Source organism: Cervus elaphus, chromosome 5, assembly GCF_910594005.1.
Source record: "Cervus elaphus chromosome 5, mCerEla1.1, whole genome shotgun sequence".
NCBI lineage: Eukaryota > Metazoa > Chordata > Mammalia > Artiodactyla > Cervidae > Cervus > Cervus elaphus.
The window spans coordinates 107185478-107202697 of NC_057819.1; the positions used below are offsets into that span (position 1 = coordinate 107185478).

General features: G+C 51.4%; 2 protein-coding genes across 11 annotated transcripts in view; one reads left to right on the forward strand and one right to left on the reverse strand.

Moving 5' to 3' along the window:
- The first annotated feature begins 527 nt into the window (after positions 1 to 527).
- Positions 528 to 3773, forward strand: PLD6 (phospholipase D family member 6). The gene is made up of 2 exons (XM_043900942.1): positions 528 to 1001; positions 2836 to 3773. Exons 1-2 carry the CDS (start codon positions 587 to 589, stop codon positions 3081 to 3083), a joined length of 663 nt encoding a protein of 220 aa, XP_043756877.1. The 5' UTR covers positions 528 to 586; the 3' UTR covers positions 3084 to 3773.
- A 10944-nt stretch (positions 3774 to 14717) lies between these two features.
- LOC122694827 (myosin phosphatase Rho interacting protein) overlaps positions 14718 to 17220 on the reverse strand; it is a 94904-nt gene continuing 92401 nt past the window's right edge. For 7 of the 10 annotated variants that reach the window (XM_043904087.1, XM_043904083.1, XM_043904082.1 and 4 more), the window contains one exon: positions 14718 to 15335. In XM_043904087.1, the coding sequence (XP_043760022.1) occupies positions 15264 to 15335 (72 nt within the window). In that variant the 3' untranslated portion in view covers positions 14718 to 15263. The remainder of the gene's footprint in view (positions 15336 to 17220) is intronic. The other 3 variants (XM_043904084.1, XM_043904086.1, XM_043904091.1) reach the window with 1 other exon arrangement.

Genomic DNA, 17220 nt, shown 5'->3' on the forward strand with positions numbered 1-17220 from the left:
CCGCGTGTGAGGGTCGCTGCCCTTGTTCTGCAGAGGGCGCCCCCCACAACCCCCAGCCCCGGGCAGCATCCTCAGGACAAGCACCAACGGATCATGAGGGATTCTTCTGTCGGGCGGAGCAGTTGCTCTCTTTCCTTGCTCATTCAGTCCACCATAGAGGATGCACATTTACACCTCAAGTACAAGCCAGTTCTGCATTATTTACGCGGCCCTCGCATTGTTCCAATTTGGACCTTTGTGGGTTCCTCGCCACTGCCACCTGCATCCCTCAGGGCCAGGTGCGCAGGCGCAGTGGGCGATGTCGCGGACTATGCAGCCGCACGTGGGAGGTGGGTGGTGGGCGGTGCGGGCGCAGGCACACTGGGAGGCAGGCGGTGACAAAGCAGGCAGGCGGGAGCACGTACGCAGCGGGCTCAAGGCTACGGTGGGGGGGGCGGGGGCGATAAACGAGCACGCAGGCGCAGTTGGCGGTGGGTACACGTGACCTGCTGGCGTGCAGGCGCAATGGGCGGCTGGCGTAAGTGCGTAGCAGGCACGCAGGCGCAGGGTGCACGTGGCACGTGGGGCCTAGGTAGCTGCCGACGCCATGCGGCCGTTTCGCTGGCAGGTGGCTGTGGTGGCGGCTGCTGGCCTCGCGCTGGCCTTGGAGACGCTGCCCGCCGTGTTGCGCTGGCTGTGGGTCAGGCGGCGGCGGCCGCGGCGCGAGGTGCTGTTTTTCCCATCGCAAGTGACCTGCACAGAAGCCTTGCTGCGGTCCCCGGGTGCCGCACCCTCGGGCTGCCCGTGTAGCCTGCCCCACGGCGAGAGCTCACTGAGCCGGCTGCTGAGAGCCCTGCTGGCCGCCCGCGCCACTCTGGAGCTCTGCCTGTTCGCCTTCTCCAGCCCGCAGCTGGGCCGCGCCGTGCAGCTGCTGCACCAGCGCGGGGTGCGTGTCCGCGTGGTCACAGACTGCGACTACATGGCTCTCAACGGCTCGCAGATTGGCCTGCTCCGCAAGGCAGGTAGGCCGGGCGCTGGGCCGCGGGAGGTGGAGGCGGGAAGGCAGGGCGCGTGGGGCAGCGTCAGAGGACTGGGGAGACACTCGCGTCCCTTGGCAGCCGTGCAGGGTCTGGGGAAAGTCCGGGGTGTCCAGAGGAGCTTCTGTGCAGAGTGTTAGCCCGAAACCTGGGCATGAACCCCAGAGGGGCCGAGGCTGGAAGCAGGTCGGCAAGCAAAGCCTGTCAGGGACCCAGAAGTCTGTTCGGGGCACAGGTGTCCAGAGATGCAGTGTCGGCTTAAGGACCAAACAGAGGAGAAAGTGTTTTCTCTTAAATTCACTAGTGAGTCCTTTTGGGGCATCTAAAATGAATACTTAAAATAAGGTAAGACGTGGAGCTGAAATGGTTAGTTAGTGAGCAGGTAATTTGTTTCTTCAGCTGCCAAACGGCAGGGAAGTCAGGTCTCTGGCGGACCTGCCCCTCACTGGAGTGGTAACGGTGAACCCTGGAGTGTGAGTAATTGTGAAGATGTTCTAAGTTCACACCTGCCTTACTTGGAAACTCCTCCGCCTGCCCCGGTGTGACGCTGTGTCCTGCGCAAGCGATTCGGAGTCTGAACCTCTTGCCCTTCTCTCGGTCACTGAGGCCCCTGCAAAATCATTCTTGCATTAGCAACCATTTGAGCTGCCCGTTCTGGTGGCCACTGTGACAGGTGCGTGGGGCCCTTGAAAACTGTCCTGGCTGCTCTCAGGTCACCTGGGATGGGAACACAGGTGCATCCTACCCTGGTCTTCGCATCTGTGAGGGGCGGGATGCAGACTTGGTTTCAGTGTTGAGGACATTGACTTCCGCTCTTCCTGGCAGCCTTGCGATCCTATGTTGGTTCTGTTGTCGGGGAAACTTGGCTATTTCAGCACAGCCGTTTTCTTGTAGAGAAGCGTAGGACCTCAGATTTGGCAAGAACCTTGAAGGGGGCCCACGACCAGATTCCAGTTAAACCTTGACTCTCTTCTGAGGGCGTCCCTCAGCCGTCTCCTTGTGTTTGACCGGACAGGTTCCAGGCTCCGGGTCCACAAGTGCAGAACAGGACAGTAGGGCAGGGAGGTCTGGTGGAGCAGGAGCCCTGGAGGTGCCTGGGAGGGTCATGGGTGGGGGCGCAGACAGCTGCTCTGAGGAGTCACCTGCGTGAGGGCCTGTTTTGTGGTGTGAGGAGCGATAGGCAACCCTGTGGCTGAGGTGCGCACATTGAGGTGGGCACATGAGGGGCCCTGAGCCTCAGCAGGAGGGGAGGCCGTGTCAGCTGGGTGGTCACGGGGCCAAAGCTGAGGCTTCAGGTCTGGGGCCTTGTGTCTTCTGCGCGGGCCCCCCCGGGCTGGTCCCCCAACTTCACAAGGTCCTGATTACAGGAGGGATCTGATTCTGGGCCCAAGTGAGACCTTAGGGGCATATGAACCCGAGATCAAATGGGTTTTGCTTCAATCGCCGTTGGCTCGTCTTGAAACCAGCAACTGGAGGGTGATGTGTGTCATATACACTGGAGGGGGTGGGGAGCCTCCCCCAGTCAGGGCTGGAGGTGTTTCCAGAGGAACTAACTCTTCTGTCCCTGCTGCCGGCCAGCCCTCCGCCTGGCTCAGCCGCTGTCACCACCCAGACCTGACGGTGCCCACCACACTGGACAAAAGCAGCAGTCAGTCCTGTGAACACAGCCACGCTGGAGAAGGAGCCAGAACTCAAGCGATGGACAGCGAGAGGAGGGGCTGGGGAAGGAGTGAGGGGCTCCAGTGTGGGGGCGACCGGAGCCCCTGCCTGGCCAGCAGCTGTCGGTGGCCGGGCAGCAGTGACGTCTCACTCTTTGCAGGGATCCAGGTCCGGCACGACCAAGACCTGGGCTACATGCACCACAAGTTCGCCATCGTGGACAGGAAGGTGCTGATCACTGGCTCCCTCAACTGGACCACGCAGGCCATTCAGAACAACAGAGAGAACGTGCTCATCGTGGAGGACGAGGAGTACGTGCGGCTCTTCCTGGAGGAGTTCGAGCGCATCTGGGACGAGTTCAACCCCACCCGGTTCACCTTCTTCCCTCACAAGGAGAGGGCTCGCTGAGGCAGGCTCCAGGCCAGCGGCCCCCAGGCTGGAGTCCTGCCGAGCTCCATGCGAGAAAGGGTGGTTCTCTTGCATTAAGTAGTGACGTTCCTTAGAGCATGGGCTTAGCAAGGACAGAGACTGTCCTGCAGTGGAAGGGAGGTGCTTCGGACTGGGTGCCTCCATCAGGATTGGAGAGGCTGCAGATCCGAGTCCCTTTCCTGATTCTGAGGCCTCCAGGGTCCCCCAACACGCCCTTGCCCCCTCCCCATGCTCCCTTGCCCTCCCCTGCATCCAGCCTTCAGAACCTGGATGGCTAGTGTCCAGAAGTTGCTCCTATTTGCACATGTTAGGATTGTAATTTTTGATGTTCTTACATTCGGGGGAATTTGGTTGTCTGTGTAGACTTGACCTTCACCATGACACCCGAGGCCGTGCTCAGTATCCCTGAGGCACGGTGGGTCCTAGGGGTGGCCTCACTGGGCTGTCCTGATTTCTGGCGTGGATGTGACATCTTTGAAGCGTCGTTCCCCCCACCCCCCGCCAACGTAGTGTGTTTCTCTCGATTTAAAGTTACCTTTGACTTAGGATGTTGGACAGGCAAACCCAGACAGAACTCAGCTGAAGTTGTAAAGTGTGGTTCTTGGGTTGGAAGTCATGTGGCTTCACGGTGACAGTGCTCCTCCCGTGAGCTGGGTCCCCCTGAATAAACTTGCTCCTGTTCCTGTCCAGTTGCGTGTGTGTCTGCCTTTTCATGCAAATAGTGGCTTTGTGGGGTGGGGACAGCATCCAGCTATTTAGAAACCATTGGCCACGATAGGAGTCTCCCAGAGGGGAGTGAAGACCTGGGGTGTTCTTGGAGGACCCCACTGTCTCCCAGAGAGGAGTGAAGACTTGGGGGACCCTGGTGTCTTCTAAGCAGCTGAGCTGACTCCCAGCCATGCTTGTCAGTGCCTGTGTGGCCTGTGGGGCTCAGCGCCCCCCGCCCCCTGTCCGCAGGGCTTGCTTCCAGAAGCACCAGCCACCCAAGACCAGCCCCACCTTCAAGGCTGCTGTTGAGAAAGTTGTGAAATGGTTTCATCCCATGTAATGTTTTATTTCATTTAATTTGATTTATATTGTTTTCATTATAGTTATCTTTGTGGTGGGAGTTTGAACCTAACGTAAGTTTCAGGTAACAGGCGTTCTGTTCTGAGGGCCTGAGGAGGTGAGCACTGACATCAGCCTGCAGAGTGGAGGTTGGCTGTCCCCGCTGAGGGTGGGCAACTGCCCGAGGTGACCAGAGCCCCACTCTGACGGGAGAGGCGTGAGGAGGGGCAGCTGGGTGGCAGCAGGGCTTGGGCCGAGCCCAGCGTGTCCAGTCCTCCCAATAAGCTGGCGGGAGGTCCCAGGCTCCCAGCTGGTGAGGGTGGGTGAGCTGAGCGGTGGGTGTGCTCTTGGTGAAGAAGGCAGTTCAGGCCGAGTCTGGGGCTTTGTACTGGGTGGCAGCTGTCCGGGCGCGTCCAGAACTGCGCAGGCGTACTAAGGAGACCCTGGAAGTGTAGCTGACGTGCCTCAGGGCAGTAACCGGAGGGCAAGAGGCTGGGAGGGGACTTGTGTAGTGTGTGTCCAAAGCTACGTGCTTTGTCCGCCAGATTCTGGCATGAACAGGACCTTTACAGGAAGTGGTCAACCCCAGGAGGCTTGGCAGTTACTTCCTAAGAGGACTAGAGGCGGCCTCTCTTACTGACCTGACCCCCACCCCTGCCCCACAGCCTCTCGTTCAGCCTGTGGTTTGGGTTCAAGCTTGTCATTTTAACCATGGGACAGGGATGCATTCTAACAGCATAGGGGGAATGTTGGCACCGTACACGAGATATTTTAAACTCTTGAGAAACTTGTGATAAAGAAATCGTCCTGGTAGTAATAGCGTGGCTGTCAGTCCCCCTGTACCTGTCAAATTCAGGAGAACATCGGGATGAAACCACACAGCTCCATTGCTTGTGCTGAACTGCTTTTTTAAAATAGTTTTTTAATGCATTTTTGGCTGTGGTAGGACTTCATTGCTGCGAGGGCTTCTCTGAATTGTGTGGAGCCGGGGTTCCCCTTCTCATTGCGGAGCACGAGTTCTGGGTGTGCGGGCTTCAGTAGTTTGGGGGCACAGGTTTAGTTGCCCCTCTTTACCACTGGGCCACCAGGGAAGCCCCTGAATTGGTTGTTAAAGCAACTGACTACTTTAAAAATAACACTTCATTGAGATTCACATACCATAAAATTCACTGTTTTAAAAGTGTGCAGCTGAGTGTATTGATAGTATATTAACAGATTATTAGTTATCAGTATGTTAACAGAGTTATTTGGTGGTTATTTACTATAATAACAGGGTTGTGCAGCCATCAGTACCATCAATTTTCAGAGCATTTTCTTCACTCCAGAAAGAAACCCTGTTTCTGTGGGTTTATGTGCTGTGGGTGTTTTGTATAATGGAATCCCACAACACGCTGTGTGATCTCAGGGTGTCCCTCCTTTGCCTAAGCGTAGTGTTTTTGAGGGCCATCCATGTTGTAGCAGGTGTTAGTATTTTTTTACTTCTTTTTTTTTTTTTTTTTAAATATTTATTTATTAGGTTGCAGCAGGTTAGTTGGGGCATGCAAACTCTTATCTGTAGCATGTGGGATCTACTTCCTTGACCAAGGGTTGAACCCAGGCCCTCTGCATTGGGAGTGCAGAGTTCTAGCCACTGGGCCAACAGGGAAGTCCCTTTACTTCTTTTTATAGCTGAATAATAAGTCACTGTATGGACAGATCACGTTGTGTTTACCTGTTTATCAGTTGATGGACATTGGGGTTGTCTCTACCTTTTGCCTGTTGTAAATATAATGCTATAAACACGCACATACAAGCGTTTGTAAATGTGGTGCTGTAAACGCTCACATACAAATGTCTGTGTGGACATGTTCTTGAGACTCTTGAGTATATACCTAGGAGTGGAGTTGTTGGGTCATAAAACTCTATTTAACCATTTTATAAACTGCCAGATGGTTTTCCAAAGCAATTGAACCATTTTATATTCCCACCAGCAGGTATAAGGATTCCTTTTTCTCTACATCATCACCAGCAAAAAGCTATTATTTGACTTTTTTTAAAGTTAGTTTTTAAAATGGAGGTTGAGGTACAATATTATGTAAGTTTTAGGCATACAACAGTGATTCATAATATTTGAAGGTTATAGTCCATTTAGAGTTGTTATAAAATACTGACTATATGTTGTATTAAATATGCTTGTAACTTATTTTGTATATTGAAGTTTGTACCTCTTAATTCACTATTCTTACCGCACCCCTCCCCCTTCCATCTCCCCGCTGATAACCCCTAGTTTGTTCTCTATATCTGAGTCTCTTCCTTTTTTTTTTGTTTATTTTTTTCTCTTCCTTTTTTGTTGTTTACTAGTCTCTCTTATTTTTTAGATTCCACATGTGATACCATACAGTATTTGTCTTTCTCTGACTTCGCTTAGCATGATACCCTCCAAGTCCATGCATGTTCTTGCAAATGGCATTATTTCATTCTTTTTTTTTTCTTTTAAATAGTAGTATTCATTTTTTTTTAATAGTAGTATTCCTTTGTAGGTGTGTACCAGAACTTTATCTGTTCATCTATGATGGACACTTAGGTTGCTTCTAGTTTCTGGCTATTGTAAATAGTGCTGCTATGAACATCGGGGTGCATATATCTTTCCTAATCAGTGTTTTCATTTGCTTTGAATATATGCCCACAAGTAGAATCACTGGGTCATATGGTAATATTTAATTTGAGAAACCTCCATACAGTTTTCTGTAGTGGCTGCACCAGTTCACACTCCAACCAGTGGTGCAGGAGTTTTCTTTATCCCACATCCCATCCAGCATGTGTTATTTGTAGTCTTTTTGGTGCTGGCCATTCTGACAGGTGTGAGGAGTGAAGAAAATGCTCTGAAAATTGATGGTACTGATGGCTGCACAACCCTGTTATTATAGTAAATAACCACCAAATAACTCTGTTAACATACTGACAACTAATAATCTGTTAATATACTATCAATACACTCAGCTGCACACTTTTAAAACAGTGAATTTTATGGTATGTGAATCTCAATGAAGTGTTATTTTTAAAGTAGTCAGTTGCTTTAAAAACCAATTCAGGGGCTTCCCTGGTGGCCCAGTGGTAAAATCTCATTGTGATTTTAATCTGCGTTTCCCCTGATGATTAACGATGTTGAGCATCTACTAATAGGCCAGTTGACCATCTGTATATTTCATTTATAAAGAATTTCTATTCAGGTCTTCTCCCCATTTTTAAATTGGGTGGTTTGTTTTTTTGATGTCAAGTTGTATGAACTGTTTATATATTTTGCATATTAACCCCTTATCAGTCATATCATTTGCAGATATTTTCTCCCATTCAGTAGCTTGTCTTTTTGTTGGTGGTTTCCTTTGCTTTGCAATTTTTAAATTTAGTTAGGTCTTATTTGTTTGTATTTGCTTTTATTTTCTTTGCTTTAGAGACATCAAAAAAATATTGCTATAATTTAGGTTAAAGAATATTCCACGAAAAAAAAAAAAGAATATTCCACGTATATTTTCTTTTAGTTTAATGGTTTCTGGTCTTACATTTAGGTTTTTAATCCATTATTTTATTTTATTATTATTTTTTTAATCCATTATTTTAAAATGGAAGTATAATTGATTTACAATGTTGTGTTAGTTTCAAGTGTACATCAAAGTGATTCAGTTGTGTGTGTATATATATGTGTATATCCATATATATATGTTGCTGACCTTTTCAGATTCTTTTCCGTAAGAGGTTATTACAAGATACTGAATGTAGTTACCCGTATTATAACTCACTTTTTAAAAATCTATTTTACATACAGTAGTGTTTGTTAATCCCAAATTCCTAATTTATACCCCCTTTGGTAACCAAGTTTGTTTTCTATGTCTCTGAGTCTGTTTTTGTTTTGTAAATGAGTTCATTTGTATTTTTTTTAGAGTCTACATAGAAGTAATGTATTTGTCTGTCTCTGATTTATTTCAGTTATCATGATAATCTCTAGGTCCATCCATGTTGCTGCAGATGGCATTTTTTCATTATTTTTTATGGCTGAGTAATATTCTATTGTTTATATGTACTGCCGCCTCTTTATCATCTGTTGATGGGCATTTATTTATGTTGCTTCCATATCTTGGCTGTTTAAATAGTGCTGCTGTGAACACTGGGGTGTGTTATCTTTCTGAATTAAGAGTTTTTGTCTTTTCCAGACACATGCCCAGGAGTGTGACTGTAGGATTCTATGATATCTGTGTTTTTATCTTTTTGAGAAACCGTCACACTGTCCTCAGTAGCGGCTGCACCAGTTTACATTCCCACCAACAATGTAGGAAGGTTCTCTTTTCTCCACACCATCTCTAATAGGCCCTTATTCCATTTTGAGTTGATTGTTGTGTATGGTGTGAGGAAATGTCCTGGTTTCTTTCTTTTGCATGAGGCTGCCATTTTTCCAGCAACTATCTGACTTCACCATCACCAGCCTGTTGGGTGTGAGGTGCTGCCTTCTTGTGGTTTTACCTTGTATTTCCTGAAGGACTGGTAACGTTGAGTTCTGTTCATGTATTTTTTCACCTTTTATATAGTCTTTGGAGAAATGTCTCTTCAAATCCTTTACCCATTAAAAAAAGGTTGTGTTGCCTGTTTATTGTTGGCATTGTGAGAGCCTTTGTATATTCTGTGTGTTGGTCCCTTATCAGAAGTGTGACTTGCAGGTGTTCCCTCCCACCTGTGGGTAGTCTGCTTGCATTCTTGGTGGTATTGTTTGCAGTGCATGTTTTTGGTATGGTTCAGTTTATCTATTTTTACTTTTCCTGTTTGTGCTTTGGTGTCTTAACTAAGAAATCACTGCCCAGCCAGGCATCACAAATGTTTGCTTTTTTCTCTGAAAGGCTTATATTCAGGTCTGTGAAGCATTGGGGTTAATTTTTGTACATGCTGGGATGTAGGGCAGTGGTCCCCAACCATTTTGGAACCAGGGACTGGTTTCGTGGAGGACAGTTTCTCCGTGGCAGGGTGAGGTGTGGTCCAGGGGGTGGTTGGAGCCACGGGGTGCAGTAGGTGGAGCTTCACTTGCTCTCCTGCTGCTGACCTCCTGCTCTGCAGCCAGGGACTGGGGAACCCTGACTTAGGGGGTTTGACTTCATTCTTTTTCTGGTGGGTAGCTGCCATGTCCCAGCACTATTTGCTGAAGAGGCTGTTTTCTCCCCACTGAATGGTCTTGACGTCTTTGTTGAAATCCATTGACTGTAAATGTAGGGGCTTATTTCTGGACCCTTGGTTCTGTCCAATTATCTGTATGTCAGTCCTCATGCCGGTACCACACTGGCTTGATTCTGGAAGCCTTGCAATTGTCCTGGGACCCAGTAGAAAGAGTCCTCTTGCTTCATTCGTCTTCCTCAGCATTACTCTGGGCCGTTGTGCATTTCCACAGGAACCTTGGGCCAGCTGGTCAACTTGACGAAGGCAGCTGGGATTTGTAGGGGTTGCCTTGAATTGTAGATGAAACTGGAGAGTACTGCTCTTCTAACAATATTGCATCTTCCAACTCATGAACAAGGGACACCTTTCCGTTTATTTAAGTCTTTTAAAATTTCTTTCAATAAGGTTTCATAGTTTTCAGTATACAAGTCTTACACTTTAGAAAAATGTATCCATTTCAGATTGTTAGTGGTGTAGAGTCAGTTGGCTTTTGTATATGAGCCTTGGATCCTGCACACTTGCTGAGCTCATTTTTAGTTTAATGATTTTTTGGTGGATTCCTTCGATTTCCTATACATGGATCCTGCCATGTGCAGGTGGAAGTAGACTTCCTGTCTTTCCGCACGGCCGCCCCGCCTCCTCCTGAGCTCTGGGGGGTCTCCAGCGCAGTGGGCAGAGGGGCGAGAACACACATCCTTGTCTTGCTCCCGGGCACAGGCGCGCTTTCAGTCTTACGGTCGAGTGTGATGGCAATGGGGTTTTTCATAGCTGTCCTGAAATGTTGAGGGTGCACTCTTCTGTGCCTCATTTGTTGAGTGTCTTTATCACTTTCCCAATTGCCAACTGATTTTTAAAATTGTACTTACATTGCTTTAAAATACAGCATGTGTTAAAGCTGAACACCACAGTATCAGATCAGTGTCCCAAAGCCATATGTACATTTGTTTGACCAGAATAATTTTTTTTTTCAGAATAATTTTTTAAATGGGTAAAAATACTACTGAAACATCTTGTCAACAGTTGGACCAGTACTGGAAAGTTTGCATCTCAAGTTTACTTTCACTCCCTTTTACAGATACCACAGTTGATTTCTAATAGTCAGACTTTAGTTTGTGTTTAGCTGAGTGAAAGTTTGGATCCCCACATTTTCACACATTTTATTCCAACAGCGATAGTATTGCTGGCAGTGGGGGTGGGGGAGGCAGTTTCTTATTTTAAATTTATATAGCCAGAATTTTTAAAATGCAGTGGGATAGACTTCAAAGTATGTCCCAGAAAGGGCACATTCTTCTGTGAACTCATGGTTGTGGCTGGGTGTGCGCGCCTACTAGGTCATAATGTAGGATGCATGTTTTTTTTAAACAGAAAGTAAAGCTGTTGCAAATAAATCTGCTAGTAAAGGGGCAGGTATGGGGCAGTTAGTTCCTTCTTCTGGTTGGTATTTCTTTCCATCCTTTTGGCCCCTTGAAAGTTTCCATAACTGAGCCAGTGTGTCTTAATTAGATTATGGATGTAAACTATTTTTAACTATTTACTGTGTGTGAACATGTGAAATCTCCTGATTTTAAAATGTTGACAACTCACCCAAAACTTAAAAAATGGGTTTTGTAAAAGTTAAACCAAAACTCCATTATAAACCTCTAGGTTCCTGATCCAGATTCTGACTTTTGACCTCAATGCTTGTTTTGCCTTGTGTCCTTCTGTTAAACAAAACCTCTGTTCACAGCATACAAAGGGTGATGCAAAAATAGTTTATTAGGACATTGTTTATGTAAAGTTAGGTAATATTTACAGTAGAAATGATCAGCTACATCCATGGGAATCTAGCATGTCACACAAAGGAATAAATATTTTGACAAAGTAACACTTCAGTTGTAGCGAACACTTGATCAGAAATTTTGTTTTTAAAAAAGAGCTTCTAACTAAACTAAGCGGTAAAAGTTTTTAATTGTCAGCAGCAAGCTGACCAGGCTCTTCTCTTCCCGGGGCCCCTGCTGCCCGCATGAGGGTTGGGCTCCCAAGGATGGGCTCTCAGGGTCTGAGGGCAGCCCAGTCTGGTGAGCACTGTCTTTTAGCATCAGCACAGAGCGATGCAGGCTTGTTCTCCGAGCACATGCCCCCTGAATGAACAGCCGGTGGGGGTAGGCATGGTTGCCATCAGGGACCACTCACAGACGTGTTGCAGCGGCAGCCGCTGTCTCCGTGTCCCCATTCTGTCCGGGGACTGCCTGGGCCCAGCAGTCAGGCACAGCATGTGTTGTCTCGAGTCTGGATTGAGACAGTCACCCTGATAGAAGTGTGTCTGTGAGGAAAATCTCTGAGGATTCTAATTGTTAAGGAGCCACTTAGAACCTTACATTTTATAAATACTACTTAGGAAAACTCTTATCACTTAACTGGTTTTGAATCCTAACAGTCAGTAGATACGTTGCCATTACTAAGGTTAAATCCTAACATCAATTGGCTGTGATACAAACATAACACAAGAATGAGTTTTGTGTTCTTTGTACTGTTCCCAGCTTCCTATGAAATAAGACGCAGATGTGTGTCCCAGCTAGCTGTGGAGAGGTGAGGGTGGATGGCAGGGACATCTGACGGACAGGCAGCATGGCAGGGGCTCAGCCTGCAGGTCCACGTGGTGGAGGGACGGCAGTGTGAAGCCGCCACACCAAGCCCAGAGCCCGTGGTCTCCACGTGGCCGCAGTGCCCTGACACAGACCCTGATGCATCAGGCTGCCGGCACGGCCTGGGTTACCGTGCATGCGGCCTGGGCAAAGAGGAGCACTCCTGCGTCATCCTCCTGGTTTTCCCTCAAGACTGAGTGACTTTCCCAAGAATGAGGAACAGGTATTACCAAGATCTTTCAGGAAGAAACAGAACCAACTATTAAATGACTCAGGCTTTATAAAAGATAGGTCAGTCATTAAAAATGTTTCCTTCTCATGTTGGTTGGAACTGTGTCATACCCAAGCTGTTTCTTCTTGTCTTAAAAAGCGGTGCTTATATAAGGAGAAAGAAAAACCCACACACAGACTTCGTCACAGAAATCCACTGCAGTGACTCTGAGCACTGTTGACACCGCTTGCTCTGCATGACGTCCCAACAGTTCTCCACACAGAGGAGCAGGGAGCCACCTGAGGGGCCGGCGCCTGCTCAGGGAAGGGGAGGCCTTCTCTTTACAGAGGAACCTGCTGTTCTCGAGAGACTGACAGAGTTCACACCCCTCCTGGGTTTCCGTCCCGTCTTCTATCAGAGTACCAAAACATGTGGTTTCAGAGACCTCCCTTCAGGCTGTGGAGGGTAGAGCCTGGCAACAGTGTGTACGTGTGAAGACAGAAGGGCAACCCCGTGCCCCGAGAGGATGGCAGGCCCGCTGCAGCGGGAGTGTCCCAGGCGCCCTGCGCTCGGGGCCGCTGGGCGGGCACAGCGAGAAGGTGGCGGTCCCTTTGCAGGACAGTGGCCCTGTGGATGTTGGCCTTGGCTTGCTCAGGCAGACCCTGAGTCACAAGTGCGCTTTTGTACAAACTGCCGCTCCCGCTCTTCGTAGGTCTGGATGCTGCGAGTGACATGCTCCAGGGCTGCGGCCGGGGGCTGGGCCTTCCCGAGTTCTTTTCCTCCCACCTGCTGAGCCCCTGCTCGGTCTCGCAGCATGGCCATCGCTCCCCCCCACAAAGCCACACTGGTTCTGACGCCCAATGGCACAAGCCCTAGTGTCACACTGCAGCCAGCACAGTCACCCAGACGCTGGCTTTCAGCCCTGCCCGGGGCTGGCGGAACGCGCGCCCAGAGCGGGCACAAGCCTGGCACGCGTGCCGAAGGTGCGCAGGCGCACAGCACGGTCACGTGACGCCACACGTCCAGCTGTCCCCTTGGCGGGGGGTGTGGCTCAGATGCAGGTGCCTGCAGGCCCCCAGGGAAGGAGTGAACGTCTATAGAAGAGTCGGCGCAGTGGTCTCCTCCCATCCTTGGGGACATGGGGACGCTTTCCCCGTGGGGTGGGGGCCGGAGCTCCCTGGGCTTGGGGTCACCCGTGCCTCCCTGTCCACAGCCCCCCAGGGTGCCCTCTCTCTGCCAGCACAGAAACCACCTCCAAGGCTGCCTCTGCACTTGTGCTCTTTCCTCCTCTGCAGTCGTGGCGGACCCCTGTCTAGGAGCTGGGGTGACTGCTGACCCCCGTCGAAGAGCTGGGGTGCCTGTAGGGAGTGCGCCAAGGACACCGCAGAGCAGGGATCCCTGTGTCCAGCGTGCTCCCTCCAGCCATTCACAGCCCTCACCTCCGTGGCCAGCACTGCCCGGGGCAGAGGGTGCAAGTTTGGGGAGACCCAGAAAGGCGAGTCCTGCCGCCTCTGGGTGCGGGGGCGGCAATGACGGGGTCCCTGTGCAGTGCTAGGTCAGACCCCAGGGTCACTGATGGAGACACAGAGGGAGAAGCTCGTTTGCCGTGATGAGAGGCAGTGTGCAGCCCACAGGCAGATGGAGCAGCTCCGTGCGGACCCTGCACCCTGAAGGAGGCAGCGGTGGCACAGTCTTAGCGCCCAGATAGCACCCCCTCCACCATTGTCAGACCCTCAGAGCCCCCATCACCCACAAAGGCGGCTCTGAGACACGCTGGTGTAGGAGGTGTCTGATGAGCAGGGTTAAGGAGCTTTTGCAAACATGGACCAACAGCAGCAATGCAGTGGCCAGCATAGGGTCGGGAACAGGGAAGGCCCTGCAGCCGGGTGCTCTGAGCTGTCCCAGCGAGAAGATGGGCAGGGCCACATGCTTTGCACCCCCGGGCCTCTGCCCTGCCTCCAGGGACACCCCACGTGGCCTCATGTGTTCATTTCATCTACAAACTGCACAGCAATGTGTATGTTTTCACCCTGAAAGTACCTGCGTACCCCAAGGCCGTGGCCCTCATCCGAGCGCTGACCAGATGCCGCACGGGCTCCCCCTGGGGCCATGTCCCTGCTCCCATCCTCACAGGATTCGTTTTTACAGAGTGCTGGAGGGTGCCTGGTGGTGGTCAGAAACGTGTTACTCAGGCCACCGAGAACACAGAGGCACGGGTGCAGGCCCCGTGTGGACGCCCCAGTGCCCTGGGCTCAGCTCAGGTGAACTGAGCACAAGTGAACACACATCACAATGGCCGGTTTCCATCTAGCTCCAACATCCTCTCTGCCTCCTTGACATAACAGGGTCTCCAATCAACCTTCCCAAAGCAAGTGGGGGCTTCTTTCTAGAAAGGTTAGGGGTGAGTAAGCATTCTCCTCCAGTGACTCTGAGGAAACGTGCTGTCACTGTGATCCCAGTCTGGAACCCAGGCTGCAGGGCAGCATCCGCCTCATGTGAAAAGAGTGGGGTTCCTGGTGACCAAGAGAGAATAAGCATAGGAAGGAATGAGAGGGGCCGGGTTTTGTGCAAGATTTAATAAAAAACAGACAAAAATAGGAGTGGCTGCTTTCAGCATTTCCCAGGCTGTGAAGGGTTTACCACGACGGTCTGGGGTGCGGCTCTAAGCGCTGTCAGTGGATGTGTAAGAGCTGCTGCCCTCGCCCCAAGCCCACGGGGCAGGTGCAGGCTCAGCCCCACCCTGGGCTTCCAGGTCCTCCCTGGGCTGCGAGCTGTCAGCACGGGACCCACAGCACAGCCTCGTGGCCCCTCCTGCCCCGCCTGCGCGCGGGGTGAGACAGAGCTAGCTTATCCCAGGCTGCTGGGCCGTAATACTGACAAGGAGCCGGGGCAAGGCGGGGCAGGCTGCAGTAACCAGGGAAAGCTTGGATGAAGACCCCAGGGAGTGGAGCGAGCCACCCACAGGCCAGTCTCTCATGCATCCGACCACAGTCAATGCAGACAACACCACCAAGAACGAGGACGACAATAAAAAATGAAGGGATGGACAGGAGTGGCACGGGGGCTGTGGCCGGGAGGTGTGTCCAAGCTGCACGGGAGCAACTAGTCGCGCTCCAGGTCCCGGGACTCAAAGAGCTTCAGGCGATCTTGCACCGTCAGGCCTTCCTTCAGACTCTGGTGGAGAAACAGACAGGCTGTTGGCCTCGGCCCTGCAAGGTGCGGGCGGCCAGTGGTGAGGCACGGCGCGGGGCCCTGGAGGGTTAGTGGGTGTGCGAGGAGGGCCACGGCCCCTGAGGAAGTGGTGTTACTGAACAAGAAAGAAAAAGTCAGAAACAAGACCGATGCTGAGCTTAGGGCTCTGTCAACAGGCAAGGATGAGACCAATGGCGCTGGAGAGAAGACCCTGCGGAGAACAAGGAAGCACCTGCTGTGCCCATATGTGGCCCCAGGAGGCCCCGAGCACGCTCCAGGGCGGACAGCCTCCCTGCTCCCGGGCCTCATGGGCCCCACTGGTCTCTCTTGGGGCTTGGGGACATGGAGGCCGTTCCTGAGCCTTTCAGAACAGAAGCCTGCCCATATGCGTGTGGACCTTGGTAAAGGTGAAGAACATCCAGACCCTGGTGGCACATGGAGGCTTCCCTGAGGATGAGGGCAGGTCTGGGCCTGCTTTCCCTGGGGCCCCGGCTTCACCCAGGACAGTGCTGCTTGCCTGTTTTAACTCTGACGCCACCAAGTGCTCAGAGGAAGGGGATAAGCCCACGTCCCACTGTGACTCCCCGTAACGTGCACAAGGGCCTCACGTGTTCTCAGGACTCTGCTCCCAAGCATGCCTGCTTCAGGTCAGTGCCGCTGTCTACACAGCAGTGTCTCACCCAGGGCTGGCCCTGGCACCTGCCACCCATGCTGTTCTGGCTGGGAACTTCCTTCCCCAAGGGGCAGCAGACTGCTAACTCCTGAGACCCGAGGAAACAGGCTTCCAAGCCCTGTCACAGGCTGGGAGCGGTCAGTTGCTGCCCACCCAGCACCTCTGTGACTCTGTGCGCAGCTGCCCAGAGAGGCCCCCCGTGAGGACCCTCGACACATCCCGTCTGCTCTCAGTCCCAGAGAAGCCCGGCTGCTCTTAAGACGAGGAGCTGCTGACCCAGTGAGGCCAAGCTCTCCTGTCCCTGAGGGAGGCAGGTACAGAGACCACCTACAGGAAAGGCAAACACCCACAGAGCAGACCTTGGTTCAGAAAGCCCTGGGGACACAGTTAGTTTCTGGGTGACTTCACTCCTGTCTACAAACACATCAGGACAGAGGGCCACACGGGACCCGTGTGGCTGGCTGTTGACAGCACGTCATAGGCCCAGTGGTGTCCCTGAGGAAGACAGCAAGGGCCCAGCTTCTCCCTGGGCCAGCAAGAATGCTGTTCTTATGTTGAAAACTTGCCAAGCCAAACTGACTCACTGTGACTCTTGGGAACCCTGTCCCTGAGCTCCCCCCAACTCACTTGGTCCAGCCTCGCCAAGACCCCCGGACAGACAGACCCTCGCTTCCTGCCCCCGCCTTCACCAGCGTGCAAGGCCTTCTCAGAACACCTCTGCAGAGGCCTTGTGAACAGAGACCTGGCCCTTTGTCCAGAGCCCAAGCTCCTTGCTGTACTGCTTTCAGGATCTTAGTTCCCGACCAGGGACTGAACCTGAGTCCTGGCACTGAGAGTGCCAAGTCCTAACCACTGGATTGCCAGGCAAGTCCTACAAAGTACTTTATTTCCCGACACGTGATCAGCCTGAGGAGGCGGGCTCGCTGGAGCAAGGCTTCCCTGAGAGTCCTGTCATTTACAGGCACAGGCAGAAGGCCCACAGCACTCACGGTGAACCTGTAGCAATGGCAGGCCAGCCTCAGGCAAGGAAGTAAGATTCGTCAATAAGAAAACCAGAAACCAAAGAATAAGTCTGGGTTTGCTGAACAGAATTGCTTCCACGTTTAAAGAAAAAAGCCCCGAAGTTTTTAACCAGTCTGAACCATATCTGGTGGTAAGTGACTCAGGTCTGTAGGAACCTAAGTGTAACACACA

What these genes read in the sequence shown, in the direction of transcription:
- PLD6 (XM_043900942.1), top strand. Translation starts at nt 587, where the DNA reads ATGCGGCCGTTTCGCTGGCAGGTGGCTGTGGTGGCGGCTGCTGGCCTC. An exon ending in TGGCCTGCTCCGCAAGGCAG is followed by an intron (nt 1,002 to 2,835) that starts GTAGGCCGGGCG and finishes CACTCTTTGCAG; the next exon opens with GGATCCAGGTCCGGCACGAC.